The sequence below is a fragment of the Scyliorhinus torazame genome, chromosome 10 (assembly GCF_047496885.1).
Source record: "Scyliorhinus torazame isolate Kashiwa2021f chromosome 10, sScyTor2.1, whole genome shotgun sequence".
Taxonomy (NCBI): Eukaryota; Metazoa; Chordata; class Chondrichthyes; order Carcharhiniformes; family Scyliorhinidae; genus Scyliorhinus; species Scyliorhinus torazame.
In genome coordinates, this window is record NC_092716.1 from 178,630,516 (window position 1) to 178,650,281 (window position 19,766).

General features: G+C 45.9%; 1 protein-coding gene across 1 annotated transcript in view; it reads right to left on the reverse strand.

Annotated features, from left to right (window-relative positions):
- Positions 1–1,623: 1,623 nt before the first annotated feature.
- ddb1 (damage-specific DNA binding protein 1) overlaps positions 1,624–19,766 on the reverse strand; it is a 118,458-nt gene continuing 100,315 nt past the window's right edge. The window contains exons 25-27 of the mRNA XM_072518998.1: positions 15,462–15,564; positions 13,355–13,478; positions 1,624–4,095 (exon numbers count right to left, since the gene is read on the reverse strand). Of these exons, the coding sequence (XP_072375099.1) occupies positions 4,012–4,095; positions 13,355–13,478; positions 15,462–15,564 (311 nt within the window). The 3' untranslated portion in view covers positions 1,624–4,011. The remainder of the gene's footprint in view (positions 4,096–13,354; positions 13,479–15,461; positions 15,565–19,766) is intronic.

Sequence of the window (19,766 nt, forward strand, 5' to 3'; positions counted from 1 at the left end):
AATTAGGGATGGAAGTAGGATGGGGACTCTGGAGCGAAGCACTGAACAGGGCCAACTCCACTTCCTGCGCAAGACTAATCCTCATGCAGCTAAAAGTGGTGCACAGGCACACCTGACAAGAACCCGAATGTGCAGATTCTTCTCGGAGGTGGAGGACAAGTGTGAACGGTGCCAGGGAGATCAGCCATCTATGCCCACGTGTTCTGGGCCTGCCCCAGACTTGCTGGGTTTTGGACAGCCTTCTTCGAGGCAATGTCCACGATTGTAGGAGTGAAGGGAGCTGTGCCCGAGAGTGGTAGTCTTCGCGGTATTGGACCAGCCAGAACGTATGGGAAAGAGGGCCGACGCCCTTACATTTGCTTCCCTAATCGCCCGCCAGAGAATCCGGTTTAGCTGGCGATCAGCAGCAACACCTACAGCTGCAGACTGGCTGGCAGACTTAGCGGAATTTCTCCACTTGGAGAAGATCAAATACACCATCTGAGGGTCGGGGGAGGGGGCAGGAAGCCCACAGGAACCACCAGGGCCACAGAAAGCATACAGGAATGGGGAGAGACCCAAGGAAAGCCCAGGGAGAGACCAACACGGGGACCAGCGGGCCCCTCACAAAGCTATATAGTAAAACAATCGCCAAAACAAACTATCTACACTGAAGGGAAGGACCTAGGTTAGGACCCTGAGACAGCAGAAAAGGGGAGGGTTGGGCAAAGGGGTGGAGGGATGGTGCCAAAAAGGAACTTGTAAATTCTTACTGTTTGGGGGCTGTTTAGCACAGGGCTAAATCGCTGGCTTTGAAAGCAGACCAAGGCAGGCCAGCAGCACGGTTCGATTCCCGTAACAGCCTCCCCGAACAGGTGCCGGAATGTGGCGACTAGGGGCTTTTCACAGTAACTTCACTTGAAGCCTACTTGTGACAATAAGCGATTTTCATTTCATTTCATCTATTTTTCTTGTGGTGTAAAAATACAAATTTTAATTAAAATATTTATCTACTTTTATTGTTTTTATACTGTTCTGTGAAGTTTTGATATTAAATGCTAATTCCGATAAAAATATTTTCAACAAGTTAAAAAAAATTTTTTTTTAACCCAACCTGGGGGGGATAAAATAATCCTCGTTGAGTAACACCCTCACCCCACCCATCCTGAGATCACTAACTTGTGGAAAGTCATTCCATATATGGCAAACCATTTCAACAAATCTGTAGATAATAATGGTATCTTTTGTAGTGATCAATATTTTTTTTACAAATTGTGCACCTACAAAAGTAATGTTTTGGGGCATGGAGCAGCTTTCATTCTAGGCAGCTGGTGGCAGTTTTTGCATCGTCAAATGCTGAATAAAGTTCAACCTCAAAGCATTCCCCCTGCATCAGTGACATTTTTCCATCTCCCACACCAATCATCCCAGGGCTTCTCTATGACCAATTTAGTGCTTCTTAATAGCAGTTTGTGATCCCATTAACAACATGATTAAGATTGTCATGACACACAGGATCGATCCTTCATGTTGGAGGAAGGAATCTTTCATTCCAATTGAGTCAGATTGGACCCAGGTTAGAGTATCTAACAGCACAGCTCTATTAAGTTCATTCATGGACATAAATTAAAACTGTACTTCATACACTTTGAAACTGAAATTTATTGAAGAAAATAACAAATACTCATTAAAAGTTTCGAGCACAGTGCTAATCTGTTCATTATTTATAAAGCAATTTTATTTTCAGCCTACAAAAGGACACATTTTTATTTAAACAGCCACAATGGGAAGAACTAAAATTTCTTCCAAGTAATATGAAGGGGGCGCTACCTATAAACCAAAGGAAATAGGCACACAACACTGTACTATGCACTGTCCGTATACCATCTTCACAGTGATTCCCTGTCAAGGGCGATGAGCCCAAGTTCACAATAGGCCCTAGAAACAGCTGCAAATAAGAGCAACCATCAGATTATCTCCTAAAATGTCCAACAGTTCTTTTTATTTTAACCAAAATATTAACCCAAATGCAAGGATAAGCTCTGGTTAGTGCTGCCACCTTTCAACCAGTGTTTCTGTTGAGAAGGGGAGGAGTGTTATTTCTGTTTCTCCCTTCTATAACATTTAGAAATTAAATCCTAAAACAAGTTCTTTGATAAGCGCAGCCTCTTGAGATAAAGGGAGATCCTCAAAACTCAAATGACCAGATTAGGGCCTAACAGAATTCCACTCGATCTATTAACTTTTGCTCTCCAAGGTGTTGACAAATCTGTTGTGCATCTGCAGCACTTTTATTATTTTCATTTCAGAATTTTTAGTATTATATTTTGTTTCCGTTTGACCAGAAAGGATTTACATGCAAGATAAACAATATATGGTCAATGGTGAAAATCCAAATACTGAATTTAAACTATAATAAACTAATCCTCACGCTCCAATTCTTAAGAACGGCACAACTCAACATTAATTTACATCAATGCAATGCAAGTTCTCTCTCATTACTACAATGCATAATTAAGATCTATTAGGCAGCTAAAGGATTTTGATATATATGTTGACCAAAACGGTTTTCAGAGACTAACGGTTGCACACCAATAGTGTCCAAACCAAAGTGTGCCAGGATATTCTTTTTGGGTGGTGGGGGGAGGAAGAGAGAGAGAGAGAGAGAGAGAGGAGGGTATATGTATGCTCAATTCTACAGTGCAAATTTGCCACGTTTTGCTACTTATTTTGAGGCCTGTAATTATGCTCTCATCTTAAGGCATACTAAATGACAGTTCTAACACTCAATGCTGTTCTTTACAAAATACTTTTGACACTGTCTGGTGCTCAGTCACAGATATATCACAAATAGAAGGTGCTTAAGAACCCCAGGATGCCAACAAAAATGTTTTCCCAACAACTGTCCCAGGCTCATTTTTATAGTATCACAGCACCAAAAAGTGATGTGCCAAATCATGAGTCCTGGGCACACAGTCCAGCAGTACCCAAATGCAGTGCTGCATGTGTGCAAATAACTTTTTTTATTAGTGTACATTTTTTTAACCTATTATGTCGTTAGTCGATGCACAGGAACGGAATTATTTTTGATATTAAGCATTTAGCGTCAACATCTGATTCTCCTTGGCCAAGTATAGCACAGGTTAAATTAAAACTAATGCTATTTCTACACTGTCTCAATAACATGCCTTACTAACCTTAATTTCAGAAAATTGCCTCCAACTGCATTGGGTTTTTAAATTTCCCACCTCAGTGAGACTATTCAACTTGGCGACCATGAATTCACGCATTAAACTGTCTACAGTTCAACAAGATCAGCATAAAGGTCTAGCTCAAATTCAATTCTGGTTTGACACTCACAGCCAAGAATGAGAAGAATCTTCAATGTGATCTGGATTCAAACGTAAGACCCAGGAGTGAAGTTGGTGTGCTAACCTCAATGTGCTACTTCTCTGTACATAAAATTGTAACACCTACTGCCCTCCTTGCAGAAACGGTCTTTACACTTTTAATCACAAAGTGTCAAAGAACTATCACTAGGAGCCAGCAGACTCTTAATAGATAAATTTATTTGCACTGAGCACTTAGCCAAGGATTAAAGTTGAGCAGTCTTCGTCTTAATACCCAACAGTCCCACATTATTACTTGTCATTTCTGCCTATTCCTTTGCTCCAAAAACTATAACGTATCACATTCTTCCCGCTAAAGGCAATAATAGCTGGGAAATTAATAACATATCTTCCGTAGGTAATTTTACATTTAATTTTTGGCCTTGTGTAATGCCAGACACTAGGGAAAATGTCATTTTTGTCAGCCTTCCCCGAAATTCCCTTCCACATGAAGAAAAGGTGTCCTAACTCAGCAGCTCAAAACAGTGATGAAACAGCTATGAGTGAAGAGGCTTTGCATCCCAGGCATTATTGGTTCATTTCATGGTTGCTCTGTAGCTGTTCTTACTGTTTACAAAGGATTCACTGTAACCCTCTGATAATACCAGCAATACCACTGATTGACAGCACAGCCCACGCTCAGCTAATGTATTCTGGTCAACTCTTCAACGATTTTTATCAGGTCATCTACGGTTGCTTCTCTCTTCATCCCACTTCCGTCATCAATCTGAAAATAAAATCAGTCACGTAAGTGTCGAAAGTCCAACAACCCATGAACTATCCAAGCTTTATTCCTGGTAAAAACACACAACTATAGAATAGTCAAGAAATAAGTGCCATTTACAGAGCAAAAGACTTGCCTACTGGTTGAAAACTTACAAACTCCTAATGAGCAAAAGATCTCAACATTCAGAGCCGATCCTCAGCAAAACAGTTGTGTCATTTTGCAAAATGTCCTTCAAAAAGTTACCTAAATGTTTGGTTCGGGAATAGATTTCTGGTTGGGTACATGCAAGCATATGAATTAGGAGCAGGAGAAGGCCATTCAGCACCACGGGTCTGCTCTGCCATTTGATAAGATCATAGCTGATCTGACTGTGGCCTGAACTCCAATTCCCCATCTATCCCCATTGACACTCTTTGTTAGTCGAAAATCTAACTGTGTTGAGGACCCAGGTTCGATCCCGGCACTGGGTCACTGTCCATGTGGAGTTTGCACATTCTCCCAGTGTCGGCGTGGTTTCACCCCCACAACCCAAAAATGTACATGGAAGGTGGATTGGCCCCTTAATTGGAAAAAAATAATTGGGTACTCTAAAATTATTTTTTAAAAATAATCTAACTCAGCCGTAAAAGTATCCAATGATCCTGCATCCACTGCTCTCTGGGGGAAAAAAATTCACAGATGAACGATACTTGGGAGAAAAATCCACATGTGTCTTAAATGGGAAATCCTTATTTTTAAACTGTGTCCCTAACTGTCTCTCCCAAACATTATTTCACCATCCAGCCTGTCTAGTCCCATCAGGATCTTGCAGCTTTCAATAGGATCATTTCCCATTCTTCAAAACTCCAATGGATAGAAGCCCAACCTTTCCTCATAAGGCAACCCCATCATCCCAGGTATCAATCAAGTGTATCTTTTCTGAACTGCTTTGTGGATGTGTCGAGAAGGGGTGCCCCAGCGGCCGCTGTGGCGGTTGGATGTTGCATTGTTGGCAGCTGTGGCACTGTTGGGGCGTGTGAGGATAGTTGCGACGATTCAAATGTACGTGGAATTCAATAAGAACGAGGAGGTCTCACCCTCCACCTTCTGGGAGACGTTAAAAGCTTTAATCCGGGGGGAGTTGTTGAAGGAGTGGAAGAAGGTCCAGATGCAGTTTGAAATTGTTTCGACGGTGAAAGCAGTTGGTCGGTTCGCCGGGTACAAAGGGCATTTTATAATCATTGGGACAAGGCCAGGGATATTTGAGACCTTCTACCGGGGTTGTAGAGGTCTGAGCCCCCGGAGGGTGACTCGGACATGGAACAATTCCTGGATGGTTTAGATTTCCAGGTGGTAGAAATGGGGTAGAAGGGTTGCAGGCCCCGCTGAGGTTGGAGGAGGTTATGAGGTGCTCTATGCAACCTGGAAAGGCTTCGAGTCCGGATGGATTCCCAGCAGAATTTAATAAAAATTTTGTAACGGAGCTAGGGCCTCATCTAATGGAGCTGTTCAATGACCAATTAGGCCGTGGTGAGTTGTCCCCCCCACCCACATTGGCACAGGCTTTGATTTTGAAAAAGAATGAGGATCCGGAGGAATGAGGGGGACACTTTCTCCGTTATATTTTGCATTGGCAACTGAGCCACTGGTGATTGCGCCAAGGATTGACAGAGTGGAATGTTATAGAGAGGGGAGTATCCCTAACGTGGAAGATTTCCTGTTATATGTGACAGACCCGCTCTCCGGTCGGAATAGGATTATGGAGGTGTTGGGCAAGTTTGGCTCCTTTTTGGGGTACAGAATTAATGTTGGGAAGAGTGAGGGGTTCCCGGTGAGCTCTCAGGGACACGGAGAACTGGAGAAGCTGCCGTTCCGGGTGAAGAGGTGGGATGCTCTTCCGCTATTGTTGGCTGGGTGGGTCCAAATGGTGAAAAAATTCATAATTTTTCTTTTTTTAAAAGTGTTTTTTTATTGAGTATTGCCAGGGAGAGTGGCAGTGTGTTCCATCTCTGCAGGTCCTTTTTTACTTCTTCCGTCAGGCTGGTCAGGTTCCACTTGTGGATCCCGTCATTGAATTTGTGCCGAACCCCTCCAGCTCTGCCCCTCCACCTTGCGGGTTCACCGGGAAGATCTCGCTTTTGCTCGTTAAGCTTATAGCCCAAGAAGGCTCCAAACTCTTTTAAGAGCGCCATGATTGTTTCCATGTGCCTCGGGTCTGAGATGTAGAGGAGCAGGTCATCCGCATAGAGTGTGACTCTGTGCTCTCTGCCTCCCCTCCGGATCCCTTTCCAGTTCTTTGATGCCCTTACCGTGATCGCAAGTGGCTCGATCGCTCGGGTGAACAGCAGCGGGGTTAACGGGTATCCCTGCCTCGTGCCCCTGTGTAACTGGAAGTACTTAAGAGAAGGTGGTGTTTGTCCGCACGCTCGCTGTGGGAGCGTTGTACAGGAGTTTCACCCAGGCGGTGAACCCTATGCCAAGACCGAACGGCTCCAGCACCTCTACGAGGTACTTCTATTCGACTCTGTCAAAGGCCTTTTCAGCATCCAGGGAGACGATCACCTCAGGTATTCTCTCCTCGGATGGGGTCATAATCATGTTCAGCAGGCTATTTTTGACAAAGCCAGTCTGGTTTTCTGCAACCACCTCCAGTACGCAGTCCTCCAGCATTTTGGCTAGGATCTTGGCCAGTATTTTTGTGTCTATGTTTTGTAGCGGGATAGGTTTGTAGGAACCACATTCTGTTGGGTCTTTGTCTTTTTTAGGTATCAGCGAGATTGAGGCTCGTGCTAGGGTAGGCTGCAGTGTGCCCCTCTCCAGCGAGTCAATGAACATCTCTCGCAGGTTCTGGACCAGAGCTGTCGTGAATCTTTTGTAGAAGTCTGCTGGGAAACTGTCTGGTCCCCGTGCCTTCCCCACCTGCCTGGAGCTAATACTCTACATGACTTCACCCAGTTCGAGCTGTGCTTCCAGGCCCCGTTTCAGGTCTTCCCCACAACTGGCATGTCCAGTCCATCAAGGAACTGCTTCATCCCAGAGTCCGCTGCTGGGGGCTCCTAGGTGTACAGCCCCTGGTAGAAGGTCTCGAAGGCCTTGTTGACCGTGTCCAATTCCGCTACTAATTTGCCTCTGCTGTCCCTGATATGTCCCGTTTCCCTTGTGGATGTCTGCTTTCTCAGCTGGTGAGCGAGCAGGCGGCTAGCTTCATCTCCATGTTTGTACAGGGTCCCTCGTGCCTGGCAGAGTTGGTGCACTGCTTTCCTTGTGGAGAGCAAATCAAAGTCCATCCGTAGCGTTTTCCTCGCAGTCAGGGGCTCTACAGTTGGGGCCTGAGTATCGCCGGTCCACCTCCAGTATGGAGTCAACAAGCTGTTGCCTAGCCACCATAGTGCTTTAAAAGCGATAATTTCTCCCCTTCAGCACCTTCCAGAACGTGGAGGGTGAAACCTCCCTGTTCTGGTTTTTAGTAATATACTCGTCTATGGCCTGTGATATTTCGTAGCAAAAAGCCTCGTCGGCCAGGAGGGCCACGTCCAACCTCCATGGGGGACGTTGGGCAGGGCTCGTCTCCAACCTCACATCCAAACAATGTGGAGCGTGGTCGGAGATTACGATCGCGGAGTATTCCTCCCTTACAAGCCCTGGAAGCACGGACTACAAAGAAGTCGATCCTTGAATAGACGTTACGTACTTGGGAGAAGGAGAAATCCTTCTCTCCTGGGTGAGTGAACTGCAATGGGTCCACCACCCCCATCTGCTCCATAAACAGGCTAAGTTCTTTCGCCATGTTGGAGGTCTTTCTCATTTTAGGATTCGATCTGTCAATACATGGGTCCTGTACACACCTATTTCTCCCTTGCAGAATATTTGGCTAATGGTAAAGTTCTTGGAAGTATGGATGAGCAGAGGGATCTAGGTGTCCATGTACATAGATCCCGGAAAGTTGCCACCCAGGTTGATAGGGTTGTGAAGAAGGCCTATGGAGTGTTGGCCTTTATTGGTAGAGGGATTGAGTTCCGGAGTCAGGAGGTCATGTTGCAGCTGTACAGAACTCTGGTACGGCCGCATTTGGAGTATTGCGTACAGTTCTGGTCACCGCATTATAGGTAGGACGTGGAGGCTTTGGAGGGGGTGCAGAGGAGATTTACCAGGATGTTGCCTGGTATGGAGGGAAAATCTTATGAGGAAAGGCTGATGGACTTGAGGTTGTTTTCGTTGGAGAGAAGAAGGTTAAGAGGAGACTTAATAGAGGCATACAAAATGATCAGGGGGTTAGATAGGGTGGACAGTGAGAGCCTTCTCCCGCGGATGGAAATGGCTGGCACGAGGGGACATAGCTTTAAACTGAGGGGTAATAGATATAGGACAGAGGTCAGAGGTAGGTTCTCTACGCAAAGAGTAGTGAGGCCGTGGAATGCCCTACCTGCTACAGTAGTGAACTCGCCAACATTGAGGGCATTTAAAAGTTTATTTGACAAACATATGGATGATAATGGCATAGTGTAGGTTAGATGGCTTTTGTTTCGGTGCAACATCGTGGGCCGAAGGGCCTGTACTGCGCTGTATCGTTCTATGTTCTATATCCGTTATCTGCCCACCCCACTCCCACCACGTGTCTTCCCCTTGCTGGGGATGCGCGCAGCCTCTTTCTTCATGAATCCCGGTGCTAGCTACCTCGCTAGTGTGGTGGCCCTCCTCCCGTGAGTTGTAACACTACCTCCCGTTGCCCGATCTCTGGGCTCCCTCTCCACCATTTCCCCCTCCTTACCCTGTGCTGAGCTGTACTTAGATCATCCTTCCCTCTCTTGCTGCTCTCATCTCCAAAACAGGGCAGTGGGTTCTCCCGCGTAAAGCGAACGCTGTGGCAATGGTCTACTGTTGGCTGTACAGACTTAAAAGGGAGAGAACCTTTTTTGTTAAAACATTGCGTTATCAATGTCTCATTCTGCGGGCTCTTCATCACTACCCCTTGCTGCTGCTTCTCCAGGCCGACCTCCGCAACGAAGGGACCGTGAAAAAGTGTTCCCTGCCTTGATATGTGACTAGGTACAGAATTCTGAATCTTATGCCCTTTCTGTACAGCGCGGCCTTTGCTTTGTTAAATTCGGCCCGTACTTGGCCAGGTCAGCCCCAATGTTCTGGTAGATCCGGATCTTGTGGCCATGCCAGCTGCAGTTCTTGGACTGTCTGGCCCAGCGCAGGATTTGCTCCTGGTCCTGGCACCGGTGCACTTTTGCAATTATCCCCTCGGCTGTTCCCCAGTTTTGGGCTTTGGTCGGAGTGACCGGTGTGCTCTGTCGATTTCTGGTGGGTTGGGGAAGCTGTCACTTCTCACCAGGTTACCCAGCATTTGAGCCACATAGTCTGCAGGGTTCCTACCTTTGGTCCTCTCCAGTAGGCCCACGATCTGTAGGTTCTGCCGCTTCGACCGGTTCTCCTGATCCTCAACCTTTCCTCTCAGGTCGCCTTGTGTGGCTACCAGCTTTGCCACCTCCTTTTTCAGGGTGACGATCGGTCACTCTGGTTCGTTGTGGCCCTCTCCAGATCTTTTAATCGTTGCCCATTGGCCTCCAGTCACTTTTCGGCTTTGTCCAGGGCCATCTGCATATTCCCCAGAGCTTCAGCCACTGCACCCTTCACTGCAGCTTGTTTGTCTGATTTTGTCTCATCTCAGTGTTCCCTCAACTCTCGAGTGTTCTGGGTCAGGGCGTAGAAACTCCAAAGTACAGTATGAAATCCACCTGACCTACAACCTTTATGTTGAATTTGGCTGGGATAAGCACAAGAGCCTTCCCTTCAGGTGTGCTTCAAAAGTCTCCCTAGACACTTTAATCAAAATAAGTTTATTCTAAGAACTTAGTTAACATATATATACACCCCCATAATAAGGGGAACGTCTTCCATTCATCCTTTGGTGAGGGGGGCTTCTCGTGCAGCGGGTCAGTTCCTCTCACTCTGGCGAAGTCCAAGTTTCGCCGCCTTGTGCGCTGGTCAGCTCGGCCGGTTGCTGTTTGTTCAGGATCTTCCCACTCCTGGGGCGAAATTCTCCGGAAACGGCGCGATGTCCGCCGACTGGCGCCCAAAACGGTGCAAATCAGTCGGGCATCGCACAGCCCCAAAGGTGCGGAATGCTCCGCATCTTTGGGGCCGAGCCCCAACCTTAAGGGGCTAGGCCGGCGCTGGACGAATTTCCGCCCCGCCAGCTGGCGGAAAAGGCCTTTGGTGCCCCGCCAGCTGTCGCGGAAATGACATCTCCGGGCGGCGCATGCGCGGGAGCGTCAGCTGACGGCATTCCCACGCATGCACAGTGGAGGGAGTCGCTTCCGCCTCCGCCATGGTGGAGACCATGGGGAAGGCGGAAGGGAAAGAGTGCCCCCACGGCACTGGCCCGCCCGCGGATCGGTGGGCCCCGATCGAGGGCCAGGCCACCGTGGGAGCACCCCCCGGGCCCCCCCAGGACCCCGCCTTGTCCCGCCGGTAAGGTAGGTGGTTTAATCTACGCCGGCGGGACAGGCATTTTAGCGGCGGGACTTCAGCCCATCCGGGTCGGAGAATCGCGGGGGGGGGGCGCCAACCGACGCGGTGCGATTCCCGCCCCCACCGAATATCCGGTGGTGGAGAATTCGGCAACCGGCGGGGCCGGGATTCACGCCAGCCCCCGGCGATTCTCCGACCTGGCCCGGCGGGGGGGGGGGGTCGGAGAATCTCGCCCCTGGTCTCCAATCATCCTCTGGACTGGCTGTTATTTGGCATGTTTCCTTCTTAGTTTTGTTGGTGGTGTGGGGATGATTTGCCTCGTTTGCAGGCATGTTCAGGCAATAAGTATCTATTTTTCGGGTTCCCGGGAGGAGAGCCACCTGATATGCGACTTAGAACATAGAACATTATAGCGCAGTACAGGCCCTTCAGCCCTCGATGTTGCGCCGACCTGTGAAACCACTCTAAAGCCCATTTACACTATTCCCTTATCGTCCATATGTCTATCCAATGACCATTTGAATGCCCTTAGTGTTGGCGAGTCCACTACTGTTGCAGGCAGGGCATTCTCAGCACATCCCTGTCACCGGAAGTCCCAAAAGGTGAAAATGATGATCTTTCCGAAATTCTTATTTATTTTCCAGAATCTGATTTCCTTACCTAAATTCTTTTTTGGGTAAGTTAATAGGCTGACCTCAGCTTAGTGTGGGCAGGTAGGGTGCCTCAGATCCAGAAAGCATTTTGCAGAGGGACAGGCGGTCCAGAGGGGTAGGCGTTGCCAAATTTGTTAATGGGTGGCAAATATCAAGATGGTTCGGAAATGGGTCATGGAGGGAGGACAGTTTGGGGGCGGATGGAGGAGACTTCCTGTCTAGCATCTAGTTTGAGGACACTTGTGGTGGTTCCGCTTCCATTCTCACCGGCCAGGTAATCTAGGAGTCCGGTAGTTGTAGCTTCGTTAAGGGTTTAATTTAGGCAACATTTTAAGTTAGAGGGAATGTCATTGTGGGCGCCAATATGTGGGAACAATAGGTTTATCTCGGCGAGATTGGATTCAACGTACAGGGTTTGGGAATGGGAGGAGGGGAGAGAGGTTTAGGGATCGGTTTGTGGAGGGTAGATATGCAGGGCTGGAGGAAAGGTTTCAGCTTCGGGGGGGGGGGGTCCGATATATAAAAGGAGTTGGCCACGTTTCTGTGGTTACCACTCCCTTTATTGATGGACAAGGTTGTCTCTAAGGATGGGGTAGGGGAGGAAAAGAATTCAGATATCTATGGACAGTTAATGGAGAGGGAGAGGGGATAAAGAGGAAGTGGGAGGAGTTGGGTGGGCATTCAAAGGTGGGGTGTGAGATGAAGCCTTATGCAAAATAAACTGTACCTCCTCATGTGCAAGATAGAGCCTGATTCAATTTAAACTAGTGCACAGAGTGTAATGGCCAAAATGTAATAATAATAATCACTTATTGTCACAAGTAGGCTTCAATGAAGTTACTGTGAAAAGCCCCTAGTCGCCACATTCCGGCGCCTGTTCGGGGAGGCCGGTACGGACATCAATAGGTTATCTCTGGAACTGGGGGACAGATGTGAGCAGTGGTTTTTTAAAATAAATTTAAAGTACCCAATTATTTTTTTTTCTAATTAAATGTAATTTAGCTTGGCCAACCCATCTACCCTGCACATCTTTGGATTGTGGGTGTGAGATCCACGCAGACATGGGGAAAATCTGCAAACTCCACACGGACAGCGACCTGGGATCGAACACGGGTCCTCAGTGCCATGAGGCAGCAGTGCTAACCACTGCTCCACCGTGCTGCCCTTAATGTGAGCGGTGTTTAAGGGGGTCAGCGAACCACACAAACATGCTCTGGTCCTGTTCAAAACTGGTGAGATTCTTGGGAGTCTTTTTTTAAGACAATGTTGGAGATTTTAAGAGTATGGGTGGCACCGAGCAAGTGGGTAGCAATATTTGGGGTCCTGGATGAGCCAGGAGTTTAGATGGGGAGAGAGGTCAACATATTGGTTGTTGCCTCCCGGATAGCCCGGACGAGGGTTTTGTTTGGGTGGCAGAATTCAGAGCCGCCTAGAACGATGACGTGGGTGGGAGACCTTTAGGTGTTTCTGCATTTGGAGAAAATTAAGTTTGCCGTCAGGAGCTCAGAGGGTGTGTTTTATTCAAAGCGGAGGCTGTTTATTTCTTTCAAGAATTGGTAATTGTCGGCGTGGCGATGTTATAATAAAACACCCCACACAAGGCAGGATGTTGGGTCAGTTGTTGGATATGAAAATTGTACAGGGCTGAATGAGTGTTGTGCTTTTTTTTGTAAAATGGAAAATGTCCTGAATAAAAATATTTTCAAAACAAATACTTGGAAAAACTTAAATACAGTAGCAATACTCCAAGCGCTGGAAATAAAAAATAAGGACAGTAAATGTTGGAAATGCTCAACATGTCATGCAGCATCTGTGGAGAGAAACTGTTTTTGACAAAAGGTCATCAGCCTCTTGGTCCTCTGTCTAGATGCTACCTGATCTGCTGAGTATTTCCAGCATTTTCTATTTTTTAATAGTGATTCTCCTTCATACATACTTTACATGCAAGTACTTTTGAAGATTGGATTCTTGAGAATGTTCTATCTGGTGATTGGCTTTCATGCAGATTGGAGCTGTTAATATGGGTCTGAAGCATATGATGCAATGCCAACATGTTTTGGCCAATTGAAAAATAAATAATGAATGTACTAAGATAGATTTTAATAATTTATCTGCAAAGATATCGTGAGTAATTAGTTAGTCACACTTGCCTGTAAGCCTGCAGCCACCTCCTGCATTTTAAGTCGGCTGAGATCCAAGAAACTCTCGATAAGGTCTCCATCTATGAATCCTGCAGCAGGTTCAGTTTTTCGCTCTGAGTGAAACGATCTCCAGGTAAAGAGTAGTCATGGAAGAGTTCTTTTGAAGACAAATTTATTAGCATTAAACAGCAAAGGCAGCTTTGCACCCCAACTCCATCCATCGCATGTTACCATATCCCTCAATCCTTTCTTTCTAATAAATTTAGAGTACCCAATTCATTTTTTCCAATTAAAGGGCAATTTGGCGTGTTCAATCCACCTACCCTGCACATCTTTGTATTGTGGGAGCGAAACCCACGCAAACACGGGGAGAAGGTGCAAACTCCTCATGGACAGTGACCCAAAGCCGGGATCGAACCTGGGACCTCGGCGCCGTGAGACTGCAGTGCTACCTGTGCCACCGGGTTGAGCCACCGTGCTGCCCTCATATCCCTCAATCCTGACACTCCCTGGTGCTCTATTTCAGATATTCTGATTAATGAGCTGTAAAAGTGCAAGAACCATGATGTTGAGAGTTATTTTATAAACATCATAGAACGATTTAATAGACAATTAATGCTTTATGAAGTGTTCACAGTCCAACATCACTATAACACCGCCTTGTGTTCAGTGTTTATGTTGGACACACAATGGAATCTATACTCCAAATCTGACCATAAACGTTCAGGGGGAAAACCGAAAGACCAGAGTGAAAATACATTTAGAAAAACATTAAAAGCACTGTAAACTTGTGGTTAACGGACTTTTCAAATAAGACTTTCTAGATAAGGCGTTGACCATAGATGATTACGGTTGTATCTATGCTTAATGACATTAAAATAATTTCCCTCAGACTTCTCACAGATATTTAAGGAATGGGGAAAGGAGTGTACATTTTTACAAGCTACTGCCCTACTCTGTATTGAAAAATATGTGAATCTCAGTCTCCACACAGGCTTCCATTGACCAGCAACATAACTGGGCCAGGTCCGTAAATACTGTGGCTCCAAGAGCAGATCAGAGGCTGGGTATTCTGTGACAACTGACTTGCATTCGAATTCCCCAAAAGGCTCTCCATCATCCTGGAGGCACAAATCATAATGATAATAATCTTTATTGTCACAAGTAGGCTTACATTAACACTGCAATGAAGTTACTGTGAAAAGCTCCGAGCTGCCACATTCCGGCACCTGTTCGGGTACACAGAGGGTGAATACGGAATGTCCAAATTATCTAACAGAACGGCTTTCAGGAGGACTTGTGGGAGGAAACTGGAGCACCCGGAGGAAACCCACGCAGACACAGAGAGAATGTGCAGACTCCACAGGCAGTGACCCAAGCTGGGAATTCAACCTGGGACCCTGGAACTGTGAAGCAACAGTGCTACCCTCTGTGCTACCGTGCTGCACCTTAGGAGCACAATGGAATACTCTCCACTTCCTGAATGAGTGCAGTTGCAACAACACTCAAAGTTCAAAGCCTTCCACGCTTGACTGACCCCTCATGTACCACCTTAAAAGTTCATTCCACCATTGGCAGACAATGTCTGCAGTATGCACCATCTACAAAATGTGCTGCAGGAACATGCCAAGGACTCAACGACACCTCCTAAACCCACAACCTCTACCACTGCAAATAACATGGGGAGCAGATGCTTAGGAGTGCCAAAACTGCAAGTTCCTCTCCAGGTCACACTTTGACTTGGAAATGTATCACTGTTCCTTCATCATCATTGGATCAAAAGCTTAAGAACTTCCTACCTAACAACACTATGGGAGTACCTTCACTAAACAGACAGCAGCAATTCATGAAGGCCGAAGGGCAATTAGAGATGCACAATAAATACTGGCCTTGTTAGTGATATCAACATTCTGAGAACTAATTAAAAAGAAAATTATTCTGGGTATTTTTAAGCAGTCTATCAAATGTTACAACTTTCATGGTTGAAGACTGGCTTGAGTGAACCTAGACCTGCTGAACACCAGATTCTGGGAGGGAGGAGCTTGGCATGTATTCTTTTCCCCTTTGATAAAACCATTAAACTATTCAAAATATGTAAATTCATGGAAAAGGATATAATGAATGTTCAATCTTGCCCACGCTCTTGATAACTTTATTCAGTCGATTTTGAACTTCTAAAAGGAAGTTATACCAGCTCTCAGATAATGAGGTAACCAAACCTGTAAAACAGTCAAGAGATAATTAAATCAGTGAAACAAGACTGCTTACATTAAAACATTGTTCTAAAAAGTGAGATTGCAGTATTGATTCTACTGAGACTGAAGGATTATTCTTCACTGTATTCTCATTTTGATTTGTCCATTCCCACTTCGATTTTTCAGAGACTTGGTCCCAATTGTTTTGATAATGTCTTTATGTCCCTACAACTTTGAGTACGAGTTTCAATTTAGAAATTCCCTTATTTCCGGTTTTACTGAGAATATCAGGCAGCTTATTTTTTTCAGTATACAAGGACTGTACCTACAATACCCGGATGGGTTGGCCATGGCCAACAACAACACCGATGAAATCAGAAACTCTACATCTGGACAGCTCTCCTCAAGTCTCCAAACTGTTTCTCTACTGTGCTCGTCACGAGAAGTACTAAATTCTTTCAAAATGTTAACTTTGTGGACAGTATTAAATACTGTAACTGCTAAAGGGCACTAAGCTTTCTGGTTTGCAGTTGTGTGAGACTTGACTAGAATCACATTGAAAATAGTAACTGATAAATCTGTTTCAGTTACTTTACCCGCAGAGCTACAGCTTGTTACACCATGTGCAGGATTGTTTTAAAGCAGAATTGGAAAATTATCTGAACAGAAAAGATTTGCAGGGTTATGTGTTAACGGCATGGGAGAGACAGCTGAATTGCTTTTGCAGAGCGCAGTCACAGATGTGATGTACTGAAATGCCATCTGTGCTGTGACGGAGGCTCACTTAACTAGAAACTGAGTGGATGAGCTCTGCCACCTCAGAGGCAGTGATGCTGCCTGCTGCAACCCGATCAGTATCCACAGAGAATCAAATCACAGGAAAAAGAGCGCTGTATAAAACATATTATCTGTTTACGCTCCTTGAAACCGCTAACAATTTCTTTGTTTATGCATTTTTTCCCCCCTAAAATAGATAACTAGCATCCACACAACTAGTCTGAGATTTTCTTTCTCTCCAGCATTTGTTTCAAGTCAGCAAGGCCAATCTGTAACCTTAGCTTGTTCACATTTTTTGTAAAGTGTACATTATCCCAAAATGTACTATTATCTATATACCACTGACCTGGAATCACTGTTGGCAGTTTGGTGGGAGTAGAAATGATCAAAGATTTCAAAATGAATTTGGATAGGCGTTTGGGGGAAATAAACTTGCAAGGTACAGGAATAAAGCAGGAGAATGGAGTAAATGGATTGCTCGACAGGCAACTGCAAAGCAAAATGGCTTCCTTTAATACCATGATGACGCTATAAGGTCCTACGATTTGGGGTGGGGGGGGTAAGAGAGAGAGGGAGAGAGAGAGATAGGCGGGTCAGGGCTAGGTGGGAAGTTGGACTTCAAGCTGTCTTGTGTCTGGGAGGCTGTCAGATGTCAGATCAGTAGCTGAGCTGGGGGAGGGTTTGAAAGAACAAGTGGGCACTTGTTGAATTACCTAGATGTTAGACTAGGTTTTAATCTGGAGAGGAGAGAGATTTGTGAAAGATTTCAGGGAGCAGGGAAATTGCCCATTGGAATTTGAAACTGCCCAGGCAATTCTCACTGCAGTCCACGGGTCAAAGCTTCCACATGATTCCAATGTACATCTTCAACATGCATTCAGTCTCTGATGATTCAGAGACCAGAAGATTTGGCTCAATGCAAAAGCAACTGCGCTCTAATATCCACCTGGAAAATTAGCATTTGAAGCTTTGCAAAACTGACTTGTTTCATGTTTTTTGGATGACCTAAAGATGGGAACCAAGTACACATTTTACTCACCCTCAAAACATTCTCTACTTTAGAGGTGTTTCATTGCAGTAATTAACTACAGCACATTGAACAAATGTGTTATAAATTTGTTAGTCGTGCTCCAGAAGTAACGAGGTGTGACATTCCAGAAGCTGGAAAAATAATTATTTTGTCCTTGAAATTCTCGGGAATAGCTTCCAGATAGAGGGCCAATCCTGTGATCGGCTGACTTCTAGCCGCCTTCGTAATTCTCTTTGTTCAAGAGAAAAGTCAAGTATTTTTTAAAAATAGCAGTCAGGATAAAGTTTTAAATAGTGTTGGGCTTCTTTCCATGTCATAGGATCCCAGCAGCAGGTTATTCCTTATCTCGTACCGCAGAACAAATTTCAAATTCTCTCCAACTCTCTTTGTTTTACCTCTTAAAAAAAAAAATTTAGTGTATCCAATTAATTTTTCCAATTAAGGGGCAATTTTAGCGTGGTCAATCCACCTACCCTGCATATCTTTGGGTTGTGGGGGCAAAACCCCCACAAATACAGGGAGAATGTGCAAACTCCACACAAACAGTGACCCGGCGGGGATCGAACCTGGGACCTCGGTGCCGTGAGGCAGCAGTGCTAACCACTGCACCACCGTGCTGCCCTTGTTTCACCTCTATTACTAATCTATCCTTCGCCACCAAACTTTGTCATGAGGACTTCTGCTTCTTGAAGACTGTCCTACAGCTTTTACTTTATTTAATCTATTCAAGCTACATCCTCTATTGCCACATTTATGTCTGCCGGGACTACTACTGGAAGATCTCCCTTTTGCATTATTAGAGGCTCTTCCTCTAGTATGTGCTCCTTTCCTGATGCAAGCGTCACTTCGAGAAACAAAAGTCAGTACTTCTACAGAGCTTGCTCTCCACTTTTACACACCATTCTGCCATGGGCTTCACTTCATGGCCAACATTTGACCAAAGTTTAAACTTGCCAGTAGCCTCTCCTACATATCCCACAATTGTCACATCCTTCCATTCACCACATCACTCTGGGATATAGGTAAACCGGGCACTCTCACTGGCTGATTGCCTCTAAACATGATTGCTCTTTCCATCCATGTCTACATATCAATTTAATTTTTGCACTGGCCATACAGCACAGAATCTGAGTACATCGGAGTGGACTCATAGTGAAAGACTATTTAAATGATCTGATCCAGGAAAACCAAGTGACATCAACACGACCACTTTTTGCATCAATTCTTAGCCATTACAAATTTAATAACAGTCGATGCAAATGATTACGGGTTCATTCTGTAAAGTACATCATGTGTGTTCTCCCGCATAAGGGGAGAGCTCCAGGATGATATGCTACCTCTCTGGTGCTAGAGTCAAGGATGTCTCATAGCAGCTGCATGGCATGCTGGAAGGGGAGGGTGAACAGCCAGAGATCGTGGTACATATTGGTGCCAATGGTACAAAAAGGGATGAGTTCCTAAGAGCCGAATATAGGAGTTAGGAATAAGTTGAAAAGTAAGACCTCAGGATTACTACCAATGCCACGTGCTAGTCAGAGTAGAAACAGAAGGACTTCCAGTCTTGGAGTGAGTGGTCACACATTTGGCAGCTCCTGGTCGAAGTGTTTTTATTGGTCCTTTTCCCCGTTTGCTGGGCAGATGTTTTGGTGGGAAACGATGTAGAGGCGATTGAGGAAAGTTAAACTCCATTGATGGTGCAGGTGGATAGATCCATGGACCAGAAGTGGGTCGAGAAGAAGGGAGCTGTTGGAGCAAGAAATTCTTTGTGCGCCACAGGTGAAGATGGCGGAGGGTAAAGGGTCAGCCCTGCCTGCCCAGTGGTCAACAGAACAGCTGGTGGACATCTCAAAGGAGAAGTTCAGCTGAAAGAGGCGGGAAGCCCAGGAAGACCTAGCCACAGCAGTAGAACCATTAAAAACAGGAATTGAGCGGGTGGAGCAGAGGCTGGAGACCCAGGGCCACGACATTCGCAAATTGGAGGGGGCGGTGGGGAAGCACCAGGATCAGCTTACCTCTTTGGCACCCGAGATCGGAATGATGCTTGAGACCCAGAAGCAGCTAAAGGAGAAGGTGGAGAATCTGGAGAACCGCTCCCGGAGACAACATTTAAGAATTGTGGGGATTGCTGAAGATATCGAGGGAGCGGACGCTGGCTCACATTTAGCCAAGATGTTGGAGAAGCTAATGGGGAGGGGGCCTTCGACTGGCCCTTGGAGGTCGACCTGGCGCATAGGGCACTTATGAGGAAGCCGCAGGCAAAAGAGACGCAAAGGGCGATGGTGGTCTGATTCCACCGATTCCTCGACAAGGAGAAGATATTGTGGTTGGCAAGGCAGACAAGGAGGTGCAACTGGGAAGGCACACCAGGACCTGGGCGCAGACCGGGCGAAGAAGAGAGCTGGGTTTAATCAAGTGAAGG